The 26,821-nt window shown below is 41.8% G+C and overlaps 1 protein-coding gene and 1 pseudogene across 2 annotated transcripts in view; one reads left to right on the plus strand and one right to left on the minus strand.

Annotated features, from left to right (window-relative positions):
* The window catches only part of LOC106145554 (MYND-type zinc finger-containing chromatin reader ZMYND8-like), a 108,290-nt pseudogene that overhangs the window by 61,391 nt on the left and 20,078 nt on the right, over positions 1 to 26,821 (plus strand). Inside the window, exons 15-16 of the transcript XR_013434173.1 lie at positions 1,408 to 1,542; positions 11,924 to 15,650. The product of XR_013434173.1 is annotated as an MYND-type zinc finger-containing chromatin reader ZMYND8-like (transcript). The remainder of the gene's footprint in view (positions 1 to 1,407; positions 1,543 to 11,923; positions 15,651 to 26,821) is intronic.
* LOC144374948 (uncharacterized) lies at positions 22,815 to 24,727 on the minus strand. The gene is given in 1 exon segment (XM_078037676.1): positions 22,815 to 24,727. A coding segment is annotated over 1 exon segment (1,269 nt). The 5' UTR covers positions 24,151 to 24,727; the 3' UTR covers positions 22,815 to 22,881.

A 26,821-nucleotide genomic window follows, 5' to 3' on the forward strand; every position in this document is an offset into this window, starting at 1 on the left:
GGGATCTAAATTCACTTTCTAAGTGCTGAACCATTTAGACCATTAACCTACTACCCGCCTTTGTATTTTGTTTATCGAAGTCCTGTTATCTGTAAGTTCTCAAGACACTCCCCTTTTGCAAATTTTTTGTGCTATAAAACTGCTCTCCTAGAGAGCCGGGATACTGTCTTCTAACCCATGGATTTTGGGAGAGGGACAGTCCCGGCTGGTCAGAATAACAAGCTTACTTTAATTTGATTAAATTCGAGTCTGTGGTCTTGTCTTTGTTTTGTGGTTTCACAACCCTCCACATCCAGCAATGCTGGAGGCTGTAGAGTCCACAAGCACAATGGAGGGTAAACACACTCACTCTCTGTCCACCTCCCCTCTCACCGACCTGGTTCAAGCCTGGTGCAGCTGGATCACTTTGGTAGCCTTCTTGAAGCTGTGTCTGCAGTGTTTAAAACATGCATTTTTGAAAAGATGGGTTTCTGGGAACCCGGCAGTGACAACAGAAATGTGGGACTTTTCCAGGGACCAACTCCTTCACTCATATGTGGGTGTCATGATGTATAGTGTGCCCCTGCTCCAGGCAGAAACCCAGGAGAGTCTGGGCTGCGAGAACCAAGGCTCATCCTACCAAGGAGATGAGAGTGGGCCTGGAGAGTGCTGGCATGGCCAGAGGGTGTGGAGGGAGAGGAGGCCAAGCTGGAACTCTGATGAGTGGATGGAGGGTAGGGATTGAGGGAGGACCGTGAACCAGGGGCAGGGAGGGGAAGTCTGTCTCTGCAGGGCTGTGGGAGTCAGAGGAGCCTCTGGTCACCAGGAGGACAAAGCCAAGGTCAGCAACAAGGAGATAATAGATTTCCTGGGTGGAAGCCAGACTGGCATGTGGAGATGGCATGGGAAGTGAAGAAGGAGGGCAGGGAGGGTTGTCACCAGCTATTGGGTACAAGCACAGGAATTTTTTGAGCCAAGGTACCCATCGCCACCAGCTAAAAATTAAAGGATGGAAACTTACAAATAATATTTAAAAACAAAGTAATAGATACTGAAAACTCATCCTCCTACTTGGCTACATTTTGCTAGTAGCTACAGTCAGGGTTATCATGGTCCATTGCATCTACATGGTGGGAATGACCCATAATGAGGCTCATCTGCGGGTCTCTTCCAATCCTCATCTAGTGCTGGCTCAAGAGTAACTTGAACCTGGCTGTATTTACACTGTGGAAATGAGCAAATTGCACAATTCAGAATTTTTTATTTAAAAAAGTTATTACTAGGGAGCCAGTTGTTAAGCATTTACCAGCCTACCCCTGAAGGAGCGAGATGGCACACTTCCATAGAGAGAGTGTAACGTTGTTCTCCCAGCAGAAGGAAAAAAAGGAAGTATTTTTCTGATGACTTCTATTTCTCTCTTACGTTGAGGCTAAAGTGTGTAAGAGCCAGTGAAGAAGGCAGCACTGGGGGCTAGATCTGAAGATGCAAGAGAGGATCCGACATGGTCCTGGCCCTCATCTTCCTGCTTTCCCATGAGGGAGACCCACGCTACAGGGCCCTGTGGTAGGAAGAAGCTGTTGTGTTCTAATCTACATCAGTGCTTCCCAAACTTCCGTCTGCTTATCTATCACCTGGGGATGGTGTTGGACTCCTGGTTCTGAGTCGGTGGGTCTGGGGTAAGACTTGGGGTTTCTAACCAAGTTGCAGGTAATGCTGAGACTGCGATCCAGGATGTCAGAGCGGTGCAGTCCTTAGGGGCCATGAGAGGCTGGGCTGGCCTGCATGTCATGCGAGAGGGGACAACGGGTGAGGATGGTGCTGGAGAAGTAGTTGGAGCATGCTCAGTCAGGGCCTTAGGGTACAAAAAGAAGCTTGGATATTATTCTAATGCCATGGGAGGGGTCGGTTGAAGGATTTTATGCAGACTGGGGTGGGAGTGGCTTTTATGATCTGCTTTTCCTTTCAAATCACTCTGGCTGCTGCTTGGGTAGGCAAAGTGACAATGGGGGGGAGACATTCTGGGAAGCTGTCATGCCAACCTCAGCCAGAGATGACCATGACCGGACAGCATGGTGACCCAGGAGATGGAGAGAAGTGGGCAGATTCCAGATGTGCTTTGAAAACAGATCTGAAAGACTCACTAGTGGGCTGGGCATGGGGAGGGAGGCTCAGGAGGAGTGAGGGGGGGCCATTGGGGCTTGGTCCTGAATAAGGGAAGGTTTCATGTGGCCCTGTACTGAGCTGGAAGAGGAGGTGAGGGGCTGAACAGGGGCAGGTGGAGATGCCGAGAGAGTTCCATGGGAGTCTGGATTCAGAGGAGGGTCTTGGCTCCAAACGGGGAGCTGTCCACAGGCACATCTTTGGGGAGGGTGGAGATAGGGAAGAGTAGAGGCCCTAGGAGGGGTCCTGAGGGACGCTTTAGTTAGGGACTCTGTTTAAAGAACAAGAGCTGGGAGCCGGAGGCTGTAGTCCTGTGTCCCTCCCTGTGACTTAAGACAGGGGCATCGCCACAGGGCTGACCACTCAAACAGTTAACATCTTGCTTCTTCTTCTTTTTTTTCTTTTTTTATTTCTGGCAACATGGAATCACTTTAAAAGGGAAGAGAGGGGGTCAGCTGAGGTCGTGGCTCAGTGGTGTTCACAGTGCCCCTGTGAACCTATTGCTCCAATAATTTATTCATCGTGTCCCACATGATGATATTCCCATTATATGTTTTATTACTATTTTTATTTTTATGATCACATTAGATTTTTTTTTACACATGGGAGCCTTGGGGGACATGTTTGTTGAGTAGTTTATAACTGAAAATGAATATTTTATACAGGAACATTTTGAACAGACACAGAATAACTCTTAAACTTGTTTTTTCTTAGGCTAAAATTTTATTATCTCTGTTCCTTGGGCTTCTGAGCACTGTACAAACGAGGCCTAAGAAATGAGCACCATCAATTATTAATAACCATCCATGAGCACAGAGCTGCTTCTACCCTGAGTGTGTTTCATAAGTGGGGATCAGGACAAGGGCTTCTGCTCCTTCCTGGATCTACGGTGCAAAACAGAGCCTGGTGGGACACCAGGGCATCCTGGAACCACAGCTACGGCCCCTGGCCTGCAGCTACCCAAGAAGGGGCACCCTAGGCTTAGGACACCCTCTTAGATTATAGGATCAGCCCATCATCCAAGAAGTTGCTGGCAGGGGCCTGTGATGCTCATTTTCTTCATGAGCTGGGGAAGGAGGCTATGCTTGGAGTTTGTCCCTCTTGCCATCTCTTAGGCTGCATTGTGTCCCCCTGCCACTCATATGTGGAAACCCCAAGGCCCAGTAGCTCACAATGGGGCCATGTTTGCAAACTGAGCCTTTGAAAAGGTGATTGAGTTAAAATGAGGTGGACGTTAATCCAAGATGACTGGTGTCCTTAAAAGAAAAAATGCAGACTTATTATCTTCCCCACCTCAACCCCCCTTGTTGTGAGTCGGCATCCACTTATCAGAGAGTACATTTGACCTTTGGTTTCTTGGGACTGGCTTACTTCACTTAGCATGATAGTCTCCAGCTCCATCCATTTACCGGTAAATGCCGTAATTCCATTCTTTACAGCTGACTAATATCCCATTGTGCGTATATAGCACATTTTCTTTACTTATTCATCTTTTGTAATGAAGGGAAGGGAGGGAGATGAGAATAGAAAGGACAGTAGAATAAATCAGACCTCACTTTCCTATCTCTGCATTTGAATACACGACCAGGGTAACTCTGCATCACATACAACCACAAGAATAGGAACCTAATTAGAAGAAGTCATACTTCACGTATGTATAATATGCCAAAACACATTCTACCGTCGTGTATATCTAAAAAGGAGAAGGTAAAAAAACAAGAAATGCAGACAGACACGTGCAGAGGAAAGGCTAGGTGAGACAAGAGGCCAGGACAGAGGACTGGGGACAGGCCAGCCTACGACACCTCAGCATTCCCACTTCCAGATCGCATTTCTGTGGTTGAAGCTGCCCTATCTCAACCCTTTCACAGTCTGTCCCTCCACCTGGCCTCCTTCCAAGGAGCCTTACCAGGCTGGCCCTTGGGCAGACCTCATGCTTTTTAAACTACGGTCTGAGAAGCCCTGTGGCAGAGAGGGCTAGCGGGAGCCACTAGACAGCTTCACGATCCTCTGATCACAAGATGAGATGCCCAGTGGAAGGAACTTGGCCATCTTAAGTAGGAGGAACAGGACACGTTGTCCTGACCCTCTGACCCAAGGCACCCTGCCCTGTCCCCGGGGTGTGTCTCCAAGGCCATTCCTTAGCCTCTCAGGGCACACCCAGACTGTCTCTTGAGCCTGGATGACCCCAGACTAATTAAAGAAAGAAACTGTCCTCTTTTTCTTGCAGTAACAGGAACTGGGAACATCATGGGGGGGGGATGAGAGAGGGGCTAAGCAGAGAGACCTCTGGCCCATGCCGCACATGACCAAGTGTTCTGATTTGTTTAAGAAAATATTGCACCTATGTGGATGGAAAGGGCCCAGGGGGCAGCCGGAGGGGGAGCTGTGGCAGTTACCACCTGTGGGAAAACCCGTTTCAGGAAGGGGTCTGCCTCTTAGAGTTTCCTCCCTCCTGAGCCCTGGGCCAGGGAAAGGCCTCTGAAACACACTCTGTTGAGCCCACCCCTTCACCAAAGGCAAAGCGAGGAAACCCAGTCATCAGAGGCTCCTGACAGCCTTGTCAAATTGGCCTGTCCCGGGAGGCAGGGAGGGAGAAGAGGTCCAGATGGTTTTAAGAGCGAGAGGAAGACTCTATTGCAGGAAACCCATTGCTCAGCTGCTTTGCCCTGCGGGCACTGCAGCAGCTGGCTGAGGTCCTCCTCATCCCAAGTTGTCATCAAGGAAGGGTCTGCCCCCATCCTGTCCGTGGAGACCACCAGCTCTGAATTCACCATGCTCAGAGGACTTTTATTTATTTTTGGTACTGGGGATTGAACCAGGGGCACTTAACCCTGGGTTCACATCCTCAGGCCCTTTTTATGTTATCATTTTGAGACAGGGTCTTGCTGAGTTGCTTAGGGCCTCACTAAGTTGCTGAGGCTGGCTTTGAACTCATCATCCTCCTGCCTCAGCCTCCGGAGCCACTGGGATTACAGGTGTGCACCATGGCCTCCAGCACACAGGGGACTCTTGATCACCTATTCAGAAGGGCCTTGGAGACCAGGGGACAGGTGGAGCCAAGCCGAGAGAGTACTGGGCTTCCTCACATCCCAAGGACCAGCCTGGTCTCTGGCCAGGCTCCTCAGGGTTCACCTGTCTTTGCTCAGTCCCCCACGGCCTTCATCCTCTTCTTCTCTTCTCTGCTATAGAAACTGGGGGAAGAGAAGCCAGAGAAACATTGGAAATTCAAGCACCTGCAATCTTCCCATGGCTAACAGCTGCTAATCGCAATTCTGACAAACATAAACCAGAAATAAACATAAGCAAAAAAAAAAATTAAAGCAATATTCTAAGTATGAATTCTCAGGTAGGAAGGTTAGAAGAGCCAGAGACACTTCCTCAGTACCCCTCAAGTCACCCCCCAAAAGCCAACTTCCTCCTTGAAGCTGAGACTGCCCTCTTAATTTATCCAGCACCCCATAGATTACACCTTATACAATGTGTTTTTATGTTAGGTGTGGGGCCCACTAGGACCCTCTGTAGTGTACTTAGTGAATAGCATAGACATGAAGGGACATAAGCCCTGGGGGCTCAGATGTGTTGTCATCCTGATTAGTTATACGAGCTTTGGTTTTTCTCATCCACATCATGGAGTTATCAATACCTACTTTATATGATTATTATAAGTATTAGGTGAAATACTGAATGTCAAGCATATCCCACATAGTAGGTGCTCAACTAATGTTTGTTCCTTTCCCCTTCTACTATTTCAGGGAAACTGGTAATTGGGGAACACTTCAATTGCCAGGTATCTATGACACTACACCTGTGCCTTTGACATCTGAACATAGTAGCCAAAATGAGTATTTATGAAAGCATAAGTATCGTGTGAAATCTTTTAGCATGTGATTGTTTATGACTGGCTCCTTTCCCACTTATCCCAACATCTTCAAGACCTGGTTCTAAAGTAAATGATACTTGGTTGAAGGTCAACATGCAGCATCTTGCACAGAGTAGGGAGGCTCAATAAATTTTTGTGGAAATGAGATAGAATTTTGGATCCTAAATGATTGCCCTGAGTCATGGAGAAAAGACTCCAGTATGTTCATTGCATTTTTTTAAGAAAAGAGAAAAAGCAAACTATAAAGTATTTTGAAAATTTTCCATTCTGCATAGATAAAACCTCAGATTGGTGATTCAGGTGGTCTCAGTTGCTGGGAACCTAGCTTTCCACAGTGGCTTGTTCTCAGGAACCAATGGATATTTTGCTGTCGGTGTGTTTTCCTCCTCTTGTTTTTGGTGTTTGCAGTCCTAGAGATGGAACCCAGAGCCTCACCTAGGCAAAGCAAGTGCTCCACCTCTAAGCCAATCCCCAGTTCTTTTTTGTTAATATTTTATTTATAGTCAGGATCTTGCTGAGTTGCTTAGGGCCTTGCTAGGTTGCTGAGGCTGGCTTTGAACTTGTGATCTTCCTGCCTCAGCCTTCCCAAGCCACTGGAATTACAAGCGTGAACCATCACACCTCGCCCCATCCTCCTTTTAAAAATAATTATTGTATTTTGAGAGAAGGTCTCTTGCTAGATTGCCCAGGTTTGCCTCAAATAGACAATCCTCCCAGTCTCCTGAGTCGCTGGGATTACAGGTGTGCCCCATTGTGCCCAGAATGCTCAGTTTTTATTTGGTTCATTTGTTCACTTTTATGTGAAGCTATCAAACTTCATTGCATGCATCTGTACTGCTGGCACCTGTCTCCTCTCTGTCTCTCTCCGTCTTCCCTGTTACATTATTAGTAGTAATGTCCACCCTATCCTGGTTGGCTCCTTTGTTCATTTATTCAGTACCCTCTACTATTATCACAGATGAAAATTTAAGATACACTGGCCCAAGACCGCTCTTTGAAACCCTCTCTGTATGTTTTTGCTTACCGACCCAGTGATGTGTTTTTCTCGTTCGTTGGGAGGTGTAAGTTTAAACCCCATGTTGAAGTTAAGATCCATCATATCAACAACAACCTTTGAGTTAACCAAACATAGAGCCAGGAGTTGGAATTTTATGAACCCAACAGGACTGGTTACTCCTGTGGCCTTTTTTGAAGAGCACTTTCTGTTTATTCCTGGGAGGGTTAGGCCTTGAGATGTCCGCCAGGACCAGGATCAGGTATGGTGAGATTTAGAGAATTATTTTCACTGTTTATTTTTAGGGATCTTGCTATTTTTCCTAAAGCAACTAGAATCATGGCAATTGTTTAGTTACTTTAAATCCCCAGGGCTGCTGGTATTCTTACACACCAGGTTTAAATAAATAGACAGTAAGTGAGTTTTTTCTCTACTCCCATACTATCTTCTCCAAATTCTGAATTCCAATATCCACTCTCCACACAACCCAGAGTCTGCCACTGGCAGTCGCAGTTGTGAATCAGGTGGAACTTGGGGTGTGGCACTGTCTCCTAGGTGCACCCCGCAAGGTCCTGACTTCCCCTGCAGTCCCAGGAATTGCTTTAGAGGTAGTATGTGGCTGGGAAGCTGAGGCAGGAGGATCTCAAGTTCAAAGCCAGCCTCAACAACTTAATGAGGCCCTAAGCAACTCAGTGAGACCTTGTCTCTCATTAAATATAAAAAAGGGCTGGATGTGGCTCAGTGGTTAAGTGCCCCGGGGTTTGATCCCTGGTAAGAAAACAAAACAAATCAAGATGGCACATGGCAGCCCAAGTACACTTGCCTTTCTAGAAAGCTTGCAGTTAGCCTCTAGCACGTAGGGCTCTCATCTACAGCCTGGTGTCTAGCTGGTCTAGACCCAGCCCCTCCCTCTGGAAACTTCTCCCAACCCCTGCTCCTCTCCAGACTCCTCCCCCTTGCCCCTGGGTTTCCTGCTTCTCCCATGGGGCTTGGCTTCTGGTTGATTCTAATTGGCAGGCAGCCAGAAACCACCCTCCCCCAATGGAAGCCGGAAGTCCAGTCTAGGGCAGGTTTCCCTCTTAGGACTGTGGTCAGACCCAGCCTCTTGCCATTTGAGGTGGGACTTCCTCTTTCTTAGAGCTTATTCCCATTTGATGCCCCTCCCAGGGCTGATGAGTTTCCCAGCCTTGGTTCTGTTCCCTTCTTGGGGGGAAAAGATCTGGCCCACTCCCAATTTTCTACAGCCCTGCATCCCAAATACAAAACGTGGAAGATCACACCTAGAGTTTCACAGGAAAATAAATAGAATCCCCCTATGTGCCAACCATCCGTCCATTCCCAATCCACTTCTTTTGAAATGCAGTTGGTCATTTGGTTCTGAGACTGGATGATACAAGAATTACTCGTTCATGACAGGGTCCACAACCTCTGACTCCTCCAGAAAGGTGATTCTGGAATGCGTATCACGCCCACTTAGATACACTTAGACTTGCTCATTCCACTCTCAGGAATTTATCCTAAAGACATCAACAGATGTGTACCAACATTTGTGTGCAAGAATAGTATGTGGAAGTTCTATACTGGGAAAATTTGAGCTAGTCTAATTGTCCAAAAGGAGGACTACATAAAACATAACATCAATACAGTGAAATATTTTACAACCATGAAATTATTTTTGAGGGGCTGGGGATATAGCTCAGTTGGTTGAGTGCTTGCCTCACATGCACAAGGCCCTGGGTTCAGTCCCCAGCACCACAAAGAGAGAGAGAGAGAGAGAGAGAGAGAGAGAGAGAGAGAGAGAGAAAATGTTTTTGAACACTTATTTTTAAAATAAAAGAAATTCTAAAAAATTTTTAAAATCTCTTAAAATTAAGGTTATATTGGCAAAGAATGGCATATAATGTTATTTAGGTAATAATGTTATCTCAATTTTGTTAAAAGAAGGAAAATTATTTGCATATAGGTGTGCTTAAAGCAAACACAAAAAATATGGCTATTATGTGTCTCTGGGTGGTAGAATTACTGGTAATTTTCAAAATGCATTTTTCAGTATTTTATTTGATATTCTGCAACAAATGGAGAATTCTTGGAGATAGGAATTTAGGGATACAGAGAGAACACTGAACTCCAATAAAGAAAGCCCAGAGAAGTTGAAATGTTGCACAGCTGGTGAGCAGCCTGCCTTGGTCCTTCCCTGCAGCTTGCTGATTGGCTGATGAAGAAGCCACAGACCCGCCAGACTACTGAGGGGTCAGAAGACACCACTCCTTTAGAGAGCATCCTCCTTAAAGAAGTTAGTGACTGAGAAGTGACCCTAGTCCATTTTAACAGTAAGAGAGGAAGCCCTGGGTGGAGCTTTATGATGCTAATGAGACCGAGGATGTAGGGAGTAGCAGGGTTAAAAAGTTCAAGGGCTTCCTGCAGGTGCTTGGAAAACAAGGGTACACGTGCCTACCCTGCCGGTTTGCACCTCTAGTTCACCTTCCTGGCTTCTCCTCCTCTATAAATATGAAAACCTGGGCCAAGACGGGGCAGCTCGATTTCTTTATAAAAAAAAAAATTTAAAATAATTTTTATTTATTTGTGTTTTTTACATATAAATGTATGTATGTAGAATGTATGTTGGCATATCATACATACATGGAGTAAAACTCATTCTAATTAGGATTCTTTTCTCCTGTTTGTATGTAATGCAGAGTTAGCCTGGTCATGTATTCTAAGATGAGGCGAGGAAAGTGATGTCTGATTAATCCTCCTGTCCCTCCTATTCTCCTCCCCTCCCTTCCCTTCACTTCTCTTTGTCTAATCCAATGAACTTCTGTTCTCCCCCTCCCCACCCTCCCTTGTTGTGGGTTAGCATCCACATGTAAGAGAGAACATTTGGCCATGGTTTTGGGGGACTGGTTTATTTGACTTACGCGATATTCTCCAGTTACATCCAATTACCAGATGTCATGGTTCCATTCTTCAAAACTGCCATACTACCGAAAGCATACTAACTCTACAATCGAATGCAACTTCTATTAAAATTCCAATGACGTTTTTCATAAAAATAGAAAAAGCAGTCATGAAATTCATTTGGAAAAATAAGAGGCTCAGAACAGGCAAAATAATCCTTATTGAGAAGAGTGAAGCAGGAGGCATCACAATACCAGACCTTAAACTATACTACAGAACTGTACTAACAAAAAATAGCATGGTATTGTCACCAAAACAGACATGTAGCCCGATGGCACAGAATAAATGACACGGAGACAGGCCCACATAAATACAGTTATCTCATACTAGACAAAGGCACTGAAAACATTCATTGGAGAAAAGATAGCCTCTTTAACAAATGGTGCTGGGAGAACTGGAAATCCATATGCAGCAAAATAAAATTAGACCCCTCTCTCTCACCCTGCATAAAATTCAACTCAAAATGGATCAAGGACCTAGGAATTAGACCAGAGACCCTGCACCTCATAGAAGAAAGTGTAGGCCCAACTCACTTTCTCTATGACCACATTCCTGTTCTCGACTGTGGAACACTTTCCCTTTGTAACAAACCCGTTGCTCTGACCCTCATTCCTAACCCCTGCTTAAGTTCTTTTTTATGACATGGTCAAGAACTTGGAAGGTTCAGGTGGAGACCTCCTCATGGTGGTACTTTCCTAATCGGCAGGATAATTAGTTAAGTGTTATTTAAAAATGAGGTCACCCAAAAGCAAAATCAAATAACAACATTATAAAAGCCCTTGCCTGTTGGTTTTGTTTTTAACTGTTTCACTCCATTCTTTCTAACCAATATAGGAAAAAAAGGAAACTAACAGTGCTAAGAACTTAAATCCTTTCTGTAACTCAGGAAAGTAAATATCGTTCCCATTTTGAAGGTAAGAACACAAAGTCACAAAAAAGAAAAAGTGGGGGGAAAAACAAGATGGAAGAGCAAGATGCTGGCTCCAAAGGCATGCCCTTCCCCTCTCTGTGCTGTCCCCAATCATGTTGACTGATTGATCAGTTATTATTAATTTATTTATTGGAGACAGGGTCTTACCATATTACCCAGGCTGGTCTCAATTGCCTGGACTCAAGCAATCCTCCTGCCTCAGCCTCCCAAGAGTGTAGGATGTGACTCCAGTTATGTCCCTCCATACCTTGACCTCTTGTGATAGTCTTTTTCTTTTTTGTACCAGGGATTGAACCCAGTTGTGCTCAACCACAGAACCACACCCCCAGTTCTTTTTTTTTTTTTTTTTTTTTTTGAGAGAGAGAGGGGGGGACAGAGAGAGAGAGAGAGAGAGAGAGAGAGAGAGAGAGAGAGAATTTTAACATTTATTTATATTTTCTTAGTTCTCGGCGGACACAACATCTTTGCTGGTATGTGGTGCTGCTGAGGATCGAACCCGGGCCGCACGCATGCTAGGCGAGCGCGCTACCGCTTGAGCCACATCCCCAGCCCCCCCCAGTTCTTTTTTATATTTTATTTAGAAACAAGGTCTCACTAAGTTTCTTGGTTCCTCCCTAAGTTGCTGAGGCTGGCTTTGAACTTGCGATCCTCCTGCCTCAGCGGCATGTGCCTCCACAGCCGGCCCCTCATGATATTCTTAAACTGCACATTATTCTGTACTTGGGCTTTCTTATCAAGACAAATTTCCCTTTGGAAACAAAAGATATTGAACATTCTGTAAAAATTTCATTCTAGCTAACTTTTATTAGCTAAGATTTTGCCTCAATCGAACTATTTGAATAACTATACCAAAAATATTTCCTAAATGGTCTGAATGAAATTGAGTAACTGCAATCCAAACAAGCTCACGTGACACTTTTGCACGTGTCTTGTCATTTTGGCACGGGGATCATTGTAAATGAGCATGGGCCACACACATCTCAGTGTGATAAGGTTGAAGAAATTGTCGTCTTTCCAGATCCTCGGAGATGGCACTGGACTTCTGCCTGTGCAGGTCGAGGCCTGACAGGGTGCTGGAAGCCTGAGATGGGAGCTGACCAGGCCTTGAATGCCACCATGTCACCCCAAGGTGAATGTGGTTTTGAGTCAACCTTTAACCGTCCATGTGACCCGGAACTGAGATCCAACTTCTAATTATATTGTGAATATAATCTTGCTATTTGTTTGTACTGGCAGATATCCATGCCCATGTAGCAAAGATCATTGTGTCCTGCCTATCTGTTATCCTCTGACCTAGGAGGAACTGAGCAGGCACACCTGTGTTGGGGAAAACTTAATGTTCACATTTTATGATAAGGAAATAGGGGACCATACTAGTGTCTGTTGTATTCTGCTGCCCTTCCTATCTTCTACTATCCCCCCTCCCCTACCCTCAACAGACACTAGTATGGCAGTATGTAAAAACGTGGATGTGTGACCGATGTGATTCTGCAATCTATATATGGGGTAAAAATGGGAGTTCGTAATCCACTTGAATCAAGTGTATGAAATATGATATGTCAAGAGCTTTGTAATGTTTTGAACAACTAACTAATAATAAAAAAATAAAAAATTAAAAAAAGAAATAGGGGACCAGAGAAGCAATTTGCCCAACATTATGCAACTTTGAGTACACTCATCTCCCCAAGTTACTTCTTCACGTAACCATTGCACCCTTGATTTGTCTAGGCTCTCAGTGAAAGCAATTCCTTGAACTTTGAAGACTTTATCCAAAAATATAACAAAACATATAATTTGTTTATTAAAAAAATTTTGTTGAGACAGAGTCTCTCTAAATTGCCCAGGCTGGCCTCAAACCTGAGATTCTCCTGCCTCAGCCTCCAAAGTAGCTGGGATTACAGGTGTGTACCACCATGCCTGGCTGATATCTCAGTAGTATTTTTATCATCTACCTACTTAAATGTTTGTTTTTGATATATTGTTAGATAAAATATAGCATTCTAATTAATTTTACCCTTTTTATTTTTTGGTCCTGAGGATTGAACTGAGGAGCACTCGACCACTAAGCCATATTCTCCGTCCTATTTTGTATTTTATTTAGAGACAGGGTCTCACTGAGTTGCTTAGGTTCTCGCCATTGCTAAGGCTGGCTATAAACTCGAAATCCTCCTGTCCAGCATCCAGAGTCTCTGGGATTACAGGTGCACCCACCTCGCGCCACTGATTTTATCCTTTTTATTTTTGTCTTGAAGGTGGCTGCTAGAAAACTTTATTTTATTAATTTATTTATTTATGTTGCAGTGCTGGGGATCAAACCAGTGTCTCATGCATGTGAGGCAAAAGTTCTACCACTGAGTAATACCTCCAACTCATGTTTACTAGAAATTTTTAAACTACAAGCAGGTCTTGAATTATATTTCTGTTGAACAAAAGGGTTTCCAAAGCAGATGATTCTTCATTACAGGCATATCTACTTCAACTGTGCCTCTCAGGATTGTGGGTCCAGATATTGCATCATCTGTGTGTTGAAAGTTTATAGCATCCCTGGAGCCAGGTGTGGGGGTGCGTACCTGTGCTGCACAGCTACTTGGAAGGCTGAGGCAGGAGGATCACAAGTTTGAGGCAAGCCTCAGCAACTTAGCAAGACCCTGTCCCCAGTTTTTTTTAAAGGGCAGGGGTGCCTAGGGATGTGGCTCAGTGGTTGAGCACCTCTGGGTTCTGTCCCCAATACAAAATTTAAAAAGGAGAAGGAAGTTTGTCGTAACCCTGCATCAAACCAGGTTATTGGCAACTTAGATGACCATCACAATTTTTTAGCATGAAGGGCTTTTTAAGTTTTCTTGCTTTTGGTTTTGTTTAGTTTGTGATGCTGGGGATCAAACCCAGGGCCTTGCATATTCTATGCAAATGTCCTACCACTGAGACACACCCTAACCCTATAAAATGCTTTAAATTAAAGTATGCACATAGTTTTTTCTAGCTGTCTATTAACAACTAACAGTCGAGTACAGTGTGAACCGAACTTTGGAGTGTACCAGAAAACAACAAAAAAAAATTTATGAGACTCACTTTACTGCCCTGTTTGCTTTGCTGCAGTGCTCCGGAACTGAGCCCACAATCTCTCTGAGGTTTCTCTGTAGGCAAAGTTTGCAATATGTTCATGTTACTCCCCTCCCCTTTCCACATGAGAACACCTGGCCCACCTCACTTTGGCTTGCATGGTCCAGATACATGAAAAACCCTTGTTCTCTTCCCATCCATATTCCTCTGCAGTAGGGGTATGATTTTTAGTGATGTGTCACTTGAAATCATATGATATACCGTTTTTAAGTAGCCATGTCAGAAAGTAGAACCTGGAGCCTGGATTCTAAAACTACATCCTTTAAAGCAAAGGGATCAGAGAATGCAGCTATTCATAAGCTCATCCCAGGAACCAGTGAAAAGACAGTGACATTTGGGCAGGAAATGCACACGAGGCTATTCATTCCCATGGAGGCTCGCTGAGCACCAATCTGCTTGTGATATGAATGATTCATGGGGTCCTCCATCCCACCCTGATGTGTTTTTTTAAATTTAATTTAATTGTAGATGAACACAATACCTTTATTTATTTTTATGCAGTGCTGAGGATCAAACCCAGTGTCTCCCACATGCAAGGCAAGCTCTCCACCACTGAGCTACAAGCCCACCCCCATATTGAAGGCTGATGTCTAGACAGGACCCATGGTTCCCCTCTCTGTGCCCCGAGCTGAGCAGCTGTGTATACAGTTGGTGCCTCATCTTAGAGTCCACTCCTCCTCGCCATGGTGAGGGCTCACCCAAGTGGGCACAGGGCCGGTGATTGGCACTCAATTGGCCACTAACGATTAGGTTTCCCTGTCCAACTGCCAGAAGATGGATGAATCCATTCAGCAGTCATCCTTGGGATCATTTATGAAATCTTTGAGTGCTGTTCCTCCATCTACAAAGAATTAATGGTGGCCATGTAATAAGTAGCCTTTTGTTGAATTAACAAAATTGTACTTGAATTTCACATTGTAGGTGTCATGGCCAGAAGTGATCAATTCCTGTAGGGTCCAAACAATTCTGCTGATGAAGAGGAATGCAAGAGGGATGTGGGTGGGGGAGGACTGTGGCTAACTAAAGAGCGCCAGCTACTGTGTGACTCACACAGGTGTTGCAGTGACACCCCTGGTGTTGCACATCCTCACAAAAAGTCAGAGTCCCATTAATATGGAATTCTCCTGAGTTTCAAAACACCGGGCTGAATACACCTGTCGACTGGTCCAATTCACCCAGGCTGTTTGTAATCTCTTATCTCACTTATATACTTGTACAAGTGGTAGCTTTTCATGGGAGGAAACTCTAATTTCTATTTCTCCCATCTTTCCTTGGGATTCTTCTACCTTCATCCCTCCTTGCATGGTGCAGAGCACTTGCACCAACTATGATTTTTAAAGTTAGACGTGAACTCCCCTCCTTGATAACTATTATAGATTTTTCTTTCTGTATTTTTTCTCTTTGTTTCTCAAAGTTCTCCAGACTCTAGGAGAACCAGGGGCAGTATGAACAGGAGACACACTGGCCAATTTTGACCACATGTCCTCATTGATTTAAAAATTGTAGCTAAATCTTCCTTCCTGATTTTCACCTTCTGCATTACCAGGGTATGACCAGCATTGCAGGGAAGCAGGGAGAATTCACATTGGGTTCCAGGTCTCTGTTTTAAGGTGACATGAAAGCAGGTAAATGCACATTAATTCATCCAGACTGTCTTCTGTGCATTCTTGAGTACAGGTGGCTGAGACCCCACCCAGCCATGCTCCTGGCTCTCTCTGTCCACCATCTTTGGGACCCTGCCTCCATTCAACCAGAGAAATGTGTCTTTGATGATAAAAACTCTGAGGTCCTGGAGAATCCTAGGCTCTTTTTGCGTAGTATCCAAAATCTTCCAGTAGAATTTAGTTTGATAAATGGCTCTTTTGATGGTAACAGGCAATTTATTTAGTTCTTTGTTTTTAAATTATTTCCCTGTAATATTGACACACAGATTGGCTCGGTCAATTGGAAGTAGATCCAGATTACTTTTTTATTGATAAAACTATCTGTTTATGGGTTTAACATGTTTTTATATGTGAATATATTGTAGAATGGCTAAAGTAAATTAATTAACATGTGCAACCTACTCTCTTAGCAATTTTCAAGGATAAGATATGCTGTTTTAACTGTAGTCATATGCTATAAAATTGATCTCTTGAACTGATTCCTCCTGTGTAACTGAAATTTTGAATCTTTTAACCAACATCTTCCCATTCCCCACCCAACCCTTCTTCCCTATCTCCACCCCATGCCTCTACCCTCTAGTGACACAAGTTCAACTTTTTAATTTTTTAATTTTTTTGGTACCAGGGATTGAACCCAGGGGTGCTTAGCCACTGAGCCATATCCCCCAGCTCTTTTTGTCTTTTTTATTTTGAGACAGAATCTCACTAAGTTGCTTAGTTCTTCCCTAAATTGCTGAGGCTGGCCTGGAGCTTGTAATTCTCCTGCCTCAGCCTCCTGAGTCACTGGGATTAAAGGTGTGTGCCACCACACCCGACAGAGTTCAACTTTTTTGGATCCCACTTATAATTGAGATTGTTGCAGTATTAACCATTCTGTTTCAGGCTTATTCAATTTAGCATACTGTCCTCCGAGTTCATCTACACTGATGCAAAGGTCAGGACTTCCTTCTTCTCTAAGACTGGATAGTGTTTCATTCAGTTTTTTATCCATTCATCCAGTGATTCAATTGCTTCCACATCTTGAAGAGTATGAAAAGTTTTGCTCTAAACAGAGGAGTGTGAGTCTTTTTCAGCAAACTGATTTTGTTTCCTGTGGATATATACAGAGTAATGGGATGGCTGAATCATATGGTAATTCTCTCTTCAATGTTCTGAGGACCCTCCTACGGCCTCTCATAATGACTATACTAATTTATACCACCCCCAGCAGCAAGTGTAGCAGGGTCCCTTTGCTCTATGTATGCTACTTCTTTAATGACACTCAGGAGTCAAATTTTTAGGAATCACAATGTTACTATAATAAATATTAATGCACATTTTGGGGAATTGAAAGAAGACAGCTGAAATTGGGGAGGAAATGGGTTAAGAAACACTGGATGAAGCAATATTTTCTTTCAACCTGTGTATAAACCAAGATGTGATCGGGAAGACTGCCATTGTTTGTCGGGGGGTGGGGGAGGGGGGTCTACTGTGAGCGTACATGACCTTGAGTGCAGGTGGCAGGCTGGGAGATCAGTACCACACATCTTCTGTACTGGTAAACATATGGGAAGAATAAGTTCTATAAACTGCTTTAACCGTTGGAAGATAAAACTCATGATAGGAAGGCAGAGTTTTACTGTTGTGGTCTGAGTCTCAGTCACATGTATACAATTCATTCTTTAAACGTATGTCTGCCAAGTTTTGGAGCTTGTGGGATTTTATTAGATATATGCAGCTATAGTGACCCTAATAAAGACATTTCAAATTTCTCTCTAGGGAACAGCATGATCTCCACTCTTTGGGATTTGATGTATTCAGAAATTGTGTCTTATACTTTTTTCTTTTTTTGGCATTGAGGATTGAACTCAGGAGTACTTTCTTTAAAATATTTTATTTTGAGACAGGGTCTTGCTGAGTTGCTTAGGGCCTCACTAAGTTGGTGAGGCTGGCTTTGAACTTATGATCCTCTGCCTCGACCTCCCAAGCTGCTGGGATTATAGACATGCACCACTGTGCCTGGCTTACATACACATTTTTGCCTCCATATTTTGTCTTGGACAGTACAGAGCTGCATTTCGTGGTCTCCCAAGTTGACTGTCTTCAGAGAACACATTCCATGTCTGGGGCGTGTGGTGCTCCTCCAGGACTCTGCAGGATGGGGGTGCACTTCTGTCATCCATGCTTTGTTACTCAGCTTCCTCTAGCACCCCTTAGGTTCTGGTTTAGGGAACACAGCATGGACTGTATTTTTCAATGAGCTCCTGTCTTTTTGTATTCTGGGTTCTCTGAGTTTCTTAGTCTGTAAGTTCAGGTGCATATCATAGCTGACAGATGTGGGGCACATGTTTGAAGCATCCCATGTTCTCCTGGGTACTTCTCAAAGGGTCTCGTGATCAGGGCCTGTGGCTGATTTTCTACCAGCTGCAGCCTTCCAAGAGGCTACCCTGGAGAACTGGCCATACAGGAAAACACAGTCAGGCCACCTGATATTCAATGGTCATAGTCCCCGTTCCCTGCAGCAGGGCCTCCCGTTGCTCTATCATATGGTGCTCCCCACTTCTTGGCATTGCTTCTCCTTGTGCTCATCTCGTCTTCCTGGTAATTCTGGAGAAGGTATTTTGAAAATCTGCCCCCAAGCCCTGATCAACTGGTATGAAGCCGGACACCTGGCCAGAGCTGGCCTTTCACAATGCCTCTGTCATGCCTCACTCCCAGGCAATAATGGAGTGATTCAAGGGTGGGGTCTGGACCCACACTGGGCTAATCAGCCTCTTTGCCTTGGAAGGCACTGTGAGTGTCAGCCCAGTGGACAGAATTATAACCTGAGATGACATAGACAGAGGAAAGACCATGATTAGCACAAAGAGTGAGGCCACACTGGAGAGAGGCAGGAGCCAGGGAGAGAGGGCCTTCCAGGGGTGTCTGCACCCACTCCTTCCTGAAGTCATCTTCCTCCCTATCCCCGAATGACTTCTGACTGATAACCCTCCTTTTTTTGCTAGTGTTGTTCTAATTGGGTTCCACCACTTGCAACCAAAGTGGTCCTAATTATTACAGTGAAGCTAAACCAGGCGTCACTAAATAAAACAAATAAATTACGTACACACAGCAATTACATTTTACACCAGGGATGAGTTCATAAAGACCTTTTATAGGCCAGGTGTGCTGGCACACACCACACCTGTCATCCCAGCAACTTGGAAGGCAAAGCAGGAGAACTGTGAGTTCAAAGCCAGCCTCAGCAATTTGGTGAGGCCCTGAGCAACTTATTGAGATCCTGTCTCAAAATAAAACATAAAAAAAGTTGGGGATGTGGCTCAATTGTTAAGCATCCCTGGATTCAATCCCCAGAATCAAAAAAAAAAAAAAAACCAACAACCAAAAAACAAAAATAAAAGCAAAACCTATAACTATTTTTCATTGTATGTTTTTGCTGGGGATGGACCCCAGGGCATTGAACATGCAAAGCAGGTCAAAGCAGGTGCTCTGTCACTGAGCTGGCCCTCTAGCCCCTGGATGGATATGTTGTTTCCAAGCTGAGGTGGCATCACCATGTGTCATTGCTATAAACACATTATAAAACACATTATACTGTTTACTTGGTCCTACAGCATTACTGATTTGAAGGTGGGGTTGTTTTTCTTTCTTTTTAAAGTATATTGAATTTGAGAGCCGAGAAATGATTTGGGTGGTTATAAAAGATGTCTAAAAAAATATTCCACGTTAGTCCCTTCAAAAAATTCAAGATTTAGGATTATTATTATTATTATGTACCAGGGATTGAACGCACAGGTGCTTAACCACTGAGCCACATCCCCACATTTTTTTATATTTTATTCAGAGACAGGGTCTCACTTTGTTGCTTAGGGTCCCACTAAGTTGCTGGGGCTGGCTTTGAACTTGAGATCCTCCTGCCTCAGCTTCCTGAGTTGCTGGGATTACCAGTATGCACCACCACACCTGGCTCAAGATTTAGCTTTTGCAGATGTTGTTGGACAGTTTTCCAATGCTGTTGCATTCGTTACCCACCAACTGGCAATGCAGATTTCCAGCTACTCCATATTCTCAGCAACACTGGGTTTTGTCAGTCTTTTTGCTCTTACAGCAGTGGACAGTGGCTATGGAGAGGGATCATGCTGTAGTTCCACTTGAAATTTTTGGGTTTTTTTTTTGGGAGGGGGTACCAGGGACACTCAATCACTGAGGTACCATATTAATATTTGGGATTATCATGGAGGTATTTCTATGACAGTAAAAGTTAGTGGAGGTATCTCTGCTTTATAGTACTATGGTGATCACTAAGTAACTATAGTTAGTACATTTTTTTTAAAAAAAAAGTTTTTAAATAATGCAATTGTTCAGACTTATGTACAGCAAAAACTGAGTCTGATGACCACAAAACCTGAGCCTCTTTGTCTTTTTCCTTTTTTTTTTTTTTGTACTTGGAATCAAACCAAAGTGCTCTCTACCACTAAGCCACATGCCAAAATCTTTTTATTTAGGGTTAGGATCTTCCTAAGTTGCTTAGATTCATGTGAAATTGCTGAGGCTGGTTTTGATACTGTGATTCTCCTTCCTTAAACTCCCCTGCTGCTTAAATGAAAAGTGTGCCCAGCCTTCCAGAATCCTGAGAGGACCTGAAGTACTGCAGTGGAAGAGATTTTCTCATACTTTATTAACTGTTAAAAACATCATTTACTTGGAAGAAGCAATTTGAAGAGCCAAGGATGGGTCCAGGGAAAGATGTAACTTTCTGAGCTTTCACTCTGTGGATTGGGACAGACCTTTTTCTGAGTGACAGAGCTGTATCCTTGTAAGTACTACTGAAAGGGTGGACTCACTAGTTCAAATGCTTTTCATTGACACCATTTTTTAACCATTATTATTTTTTTTCAACTGTAACAAAATTATTGATTTAAAAAATTTGCAGGGCTGTGGTTTTCTATTAAGAGAAAAAAGGGCAACTATGTTTCATCAGGTACTGTCTCAGTGTTCTCTAAAACAGATGTCATATATATGCAAGCAGAGCCACACTTTGCTACAAAGACACACAGTGCTTTCCCTGGTCTGTCTAGTAAAAGCTATAGTATGTCTAGGGGTGGGAAAATGTAGTGTGCTTCTTTCTCATTTTTGCAGACTCTCTGGAGGCTCAGGAGCTCAAAGTCATGAAGGAGGCTCAGGATCATCAGGGGTCATGGACAGGCCTCTTGATGTCTATTTAGTGTGAGCGTTCATACCCACTACATGTGTGGATTTAACCACAACATATGTTGCATTTTACTGTTCAATATCTTTGTTTCTCAGCCACCTGGTTTCAAATTTGTGATCTCTGCATTTGATGTAGAAAGCTAAGATGTTTCATGCAGGACATTTCAAAAGCCAGAAACTGATGCCTGAAGTGTGACAAAACCATCTTTTTATGGACATGAAATCCTGAGTAAAATTTTTTAACTAACTACAAAGCAAAAGACATTGATTTCTGGGTGCAGGGATGCATGCCTTGTATCCAAGCAGTGCATGAGCCTGAAGCAGGATAATCACAAGTTTAAATCCAGTCTTAGTAGTAAAAGTGATACCCTAAGCAACTCAGTGAAATTGTGTCTCTAAATAAATACAAAATAGGGCTGGGATGTGGCTTAGGGGTTGAATGCCCCTGAATTCAATCCTCGGTATACAACCAAAACAAAATTAAATAAATAAGACATCGACATAGGACCATGCTGTCCAGCTGAGATTATGGGGAATATATTGATGTGACCATAGACTTCAGGCATAAGATAATTTTATTAATGTGTTGGTTTGGTACAAATAGGCCTGTAAGTCCAGATATAGCTTTTGAAAAAAAAAAAGATGATTTGAATTCAATCAATACAGAGAAACTGAGGAAAGGACAATTGAACCTGGAGAGGTCCACAGAAGGAAAGAAGGTGAAGCATCCAATCATGCTTCCTGCCCACTTCCATGGGCTAATGAGTAATGGCCATTTGGGCAAGGGTTGAAATTTTATGGAGTCAGTGCTGCAGAGCTATTTCTGGGCAATTGTAATTGTTCTTCCCAGTATGAAGTTTCTGGTGACCAATGAGGTTTGATCTTACAAGAAATGACTTTTAAGTCTATGCATTTGTGAGAATTGTTGCAAGTATGAATGATCTGTTTCTTGTTAACACTTGAAGCATACTTAAAATATGCCACATTCTTAACACTTACATGGCTCTTATCCAGTATAAATATTTGGTGAACAACAATACTTTTCCTAATAGAATAGCTTTGCCACATTCTTTGCATTTGTATAGTTTCTCCCCAGCATGAATTTTCTGGTGTTGAGAAATGTGTGATCTTTGATAAAGAGCTTTGCCACATTCTTTAAACTTGTATGGACTTTTCCTAGTATTAATTCTCTTGTGTCAAATACGTTATATTTGATTAGGCTTTGCCACATTCTCCAAATTTGTATGGCTTTTCTCCCATAAGAAGTCTCTGGTGTTGACTAAGGAGTGACCTTCAATTAGAAGCTTTGCTACATTATAGATATTTGTATGGTTTCTCCCTAGTATCAATTCTCTGGTATTGAGTAAGGCATGATTTTCGATTCAAAGCTTTGCCACATTCTTTACATTTGTATGCCATTTCTCCACTATGAAGCCTCCGGTGTCGAGTAAGGTGTGATTTTTTTGATTAAAAGCTTTGCCACATTCTTTATATTTCTATGGATTTTCTCCAGTATGAATACTCTGGTGTTGATTAAGGCATGATTTTTTTATTAAAAACGTTGCCACTTTTCTTCACATTTGTATGCCATTTCTCCAGTATGAACTCTCTGCTGTGGAATAAGTTGTGACTTTCGATTAAAAGCTTTGCCACATTCTTTACATTTGTATGGCTTTTCTCCTGTATGAAATCTCTGGTGTTGAGTAAGGCATGATTTTGTATTAAAAGCTTTGCCACATTCATTGCATTTGTATGGCTTTTCTCCAGTATGATGTCTCTGGTGTTCAGTCAGGTGTGATTTTCTATTAAAAGCTTTTTCACATGCTTTACATTTATATGGCTTTTCTCCAGGATGAATTTTCTGGTGTCTAGTAAGTTGTGATTTTTGATTAAAGGCTTTGCCACATTTTTCACATTTGTATGGCATTTCTCCAGTATGAAGTCTCTGGTGTTGAGTAAGTTTTGATTTTTGATTAACAGTGTTGCCACATTCTTTACATTTTTATGGCTTTTCTCCTGTATGAAGTCTCTGGTGTTGAGTAAGGGATGATTTTGTATTAAAAGCTTTGCCACATTCATTGCATTTGTATGGCATTTCTCCAGTATGAAGACGCTGGTGTTGAGTAAGTTTTGATTTTTGATTAAAAGTGTTGCCACATTCTTTACATTTGTATGGCTTTTCTCCAGTATGAAGTCTCTGGTGTTGAGTAAGGCATGATTTTTTCTTAAAAGCTTTGCCACATTCTTTACATTTGTATGGCTTTTCTCCAGTATGAAGTCTCTGGTGTTCTGTCAGGTGTGATTTTCGATTAAAAGCTTTTTCACATGCTTTACATTTATATGGCTTTTCTCCAGTATGAACTCTCTGGTGTGGAATAAGTTGTGATTTTTGATTAAAAGCTTTGCCACATTCTTCACATTTGTATGGCATTTCTCCAGTATGAAGTCTCTGGTGTTGAGTAAGTTTTGATTTTTGATTAAAAGTGTTGTCACATTCTTTACATTTGTATGGCTTTTCTCCAGTATGAAGTCGCTGATGTTCAGTAAGGTGTGATTTTTTTAAAAAAGCTTTGCCACATTCTTTACATTTGTATGGCTTTTCTCCAGTATGAAGTCTCTGGTGTTCAGTCAGGTGTGATTTTCGATTAAAAGCTTTTTCACATGCTTTATATTTGTATGGCTTTTCTCCAGGATGAATTTTCTGGTGTCTAGTAAGTTGTGATTTTTGGTTAAAAACTTTGCCACATTCTTCACATTTGTATGGCATTTCTCCAGTATGAAGTCTCTGGTGTTGAGTAAGTTTTGATTTTTGATTAAAAGTGTTGCCACATTCTTTACATTTGTATGGCTTTTCTCCAGTATGAAGTCTCTGATGTTCAGTAAGGTGTGATTTTTTATTAAAAGCTTTGCCACATTCTTTACATTTGTATGGCTTTTCTGCAGTATGAAGTCTCTGGTGTTCAGTCAGGTGTGATTTTCGATTAAAAGCTTTTTCACATGATTTACATTTGTATGGCTTTTCTCCAGTATGAATTTTCTGGTGTCGAATAAGGTGTGATTTTGTATTAAAAGCTTTGCCACATTCTTTGCATTTGTATGACTTTTCTCCAGTATAAAGTCTCTGGTGTCCAGTAAGGTGTGATTTTCGATTAAAAGCTTTGCCACATTCTTTACATTAGTATGGCTTTATTCCAGTATAAAGTCTCTGGTGTCCAGTAAGGTGTGATTTTTGATTAAAAGCTTTGCCACATTCTTTACATTTGTATGGCATTTCTCCAGTATGAAGTCTCTGGTGTTGAGTAAGTTTTGATTTTTGATTAAAAGTGTTGCCACATTCTTTATATTTGTATGGATTTTCTCCAGTATGAATTTTCTGGTGTTGAGTAAGGCAAGATTTTTGATTAAAAGCTTTGCCACATTCTTTACATCTGTCTGGATTTTTTCCAATATGAAGTCGTTGGTGTTCAGTAAGGTGTGATTTTCGATTAAAAGCCCTGCCACATTCTTTACATTTGTTTGGCTTTTCTCCAGTATAAAGTCTCTGGTGTCCAGTAAGATGTGAACTTTGATAAAAAGCTTTGCCACATTCTTCACATTTGTATAGCTTTTCTCCTGTATGAAGTTTCTGGTGTTCAGTAAGGTGTGATTTTTGATTAAAAGAATTGACACTTCTTTTACATTTCCAGATTTTCTCTCCAGTATGATTACTGTAGTGTTTAAAGAGGTTTGACCAACACTTAAAGACATTTTCACATTTCTTCAATTTGTAAGGTTTATCTCCTTTGTAAAACCTATTGTTTTTAGTAACAAATAGAATTTGAGTAAAATATTTTTCACATTCTTTACTTATGGAGGATTTATCACTGCTCTGATAAAGAATTGAGGAATTTTTAAATGATTTTACATATTTTTTTAACTTGTAAAGCTTCCCATCAATATTAATTTTCTGGAGTTTAGGAATTCTTCTAGTTTTATTAAAAATGCTTTCACATACCTTATATCTGTAATTTGTCTCTTGATTATAAAAGCTTGAATAAATAAATTTTGGGTATGAATTAAACAAATTTACACTTTTCTCATTGTAAAGCTCTTTTAAACCATGATATGGGTGATTTCTAGGATTTAAAAAAAAAGAAAATTTTAATTACTTTCACAGAATTTGCATTGTTTTACACCAAATCTATTATATTGCTAATTACCTAGGGTAGAGACTGTCTATAGGTCCTAAAAGATTTATCATAAACATAGGTCTTTCTGAGTATCTACATCTACTTTTAAAATTAAGCAATATTAGGTAAGTACAAATACTCTCACATTCATTATAATTTCATGCATTGCCACAAGGAGAAACTGTTCATTTCATCATTTTTGTAAAGTAACAGTCAGACAAACTAATAAAACTAAGAAATTTTTTTTCTTCTTCTTCTCCTTCTTCTTCTTCTATCCTGTCTAAAGAAATATTTGTGGATATTTACTCAATGGTGCATTTTTAATTATTCCAGTGACTAAAAGCATGAAATAGACTCCATAGGAAATTTTTCATTTTCTAGAGGAAGGGTATAATTACAAAATGCTGTGCAAATATATTTAAAAGCACACACAGGTCCTCAAATTGTACTGTCATTTGTGTTGTTGTCTCTCTCTAGGTTAGCCAATGCTCCACATCCCTAGAGTTCCACCTTGCCTCCAACACACTACTGTCTAGTTTTAATTTGCTGGAAATCCTGAAGGCACTGGGACATAATCATGGCCCTGATGTGCCAGAGCATTCTTCATTAAGCCAAAGAGCAAACTCCATGTGAGCTGAGCTGCTCAACTTTCCAACAAAAATATCTATTACTGAGGGTGTTTTTAAAATTCTTTCTATGTAACTAGCTTACTGAAATAAATTAGAGAATACTTTTGATTTGTTGAAAACATATTCCTTGAGATGCACAGATGAGTAGTGCTAGGGCCTCAGAAAAATCTAATGGCAACAGGATTTAGTTCACTAGGGACACATATAGGATCCAGGAAGTCTCTGTTTCTCACACTTGGAAAGTTTTTTCCATTCCTCCCAAAACCACAAAATCCAAAGATCTTTTGGGATATTCACTTGGAGTCTTGTCAAAATCCCTGTTAATATGAAAGATGAAGCAGTGCATGTCAGATGAAGCTGCTGAAAGATATCTATAAACTGCATGAAATTTTTTAAAAAAAGCATGGAAGCCTTTAGGGAAAAAAATCTGGTATCTGAGAACTCACAGTTGAAATCCAGCTGGTTTAAGACTATCCAGTACATGTTATATACTACCTAGTTTTGTCTAAATTCAGCATGGCACTGAAAATGGTATCATCCATTGGAGCCACATAGCATCACAGAGATGGTGAGACATGTCAGAATGCGAATCAACCTGTCTCAAGAAATACTCTTCCTTTTGAAATCTTATTCCTACTTTGATGCACTCTTCCTTAAATAAAGAACCGGAAAAATTATCTAGAAATTATTTTTCAGAACTTATGTGGTCTAGGGAATCTATAAGATGTTTTACCTCTTTTAACATAAGTTCTTGCCTGGTCTTATATTACTTTACTAATTATTTCAGATATATATTTTTTTCAGATGGCTCATAACCTTCTAAAAAAGAAATTACTCAGGTGGGATGCTTGATGTCCCATGACATGGAGTTATTATGCTAACTTATGAGCCATGAATACATTGGTAACTACACAAAGACTTCTTCAAGTTGAATTAAAATTATAAATAATTATTTACAAGCACCTTTGACTCAAATCAAGTTTCATGGAGAAGGGTCTACAAAAGTGGGCTTCTGCAATGATAGACAGAATCATGAAATGACAAAGAAATTATAGATCTTTTTTTTTCTTACAGAGGAGAAGTTTCATAGTAAGCCATTTCTCATTCAAAGGTGGTCTTACCTCACCACTGTGGCTGCTTTACT

The sequence above is a fragment of the Ictidomys tridecemlineatus genome, unplaced genomic scaffold (assembly GCF_052094955.1).
Source record: "Ictidomys tridecemlineatus isolate mIctTri1 unplaced genomic scaffold, mIctTri1.hap1 Scaffold_97, whole genome shotgun sequence".
Lineage (NCBI taxonomy): Eukaryota > Metazoa > Chordata > Mammalia > Rodentia > Sciuridae > Ictidomys > Ictidomys tridecemlineatus.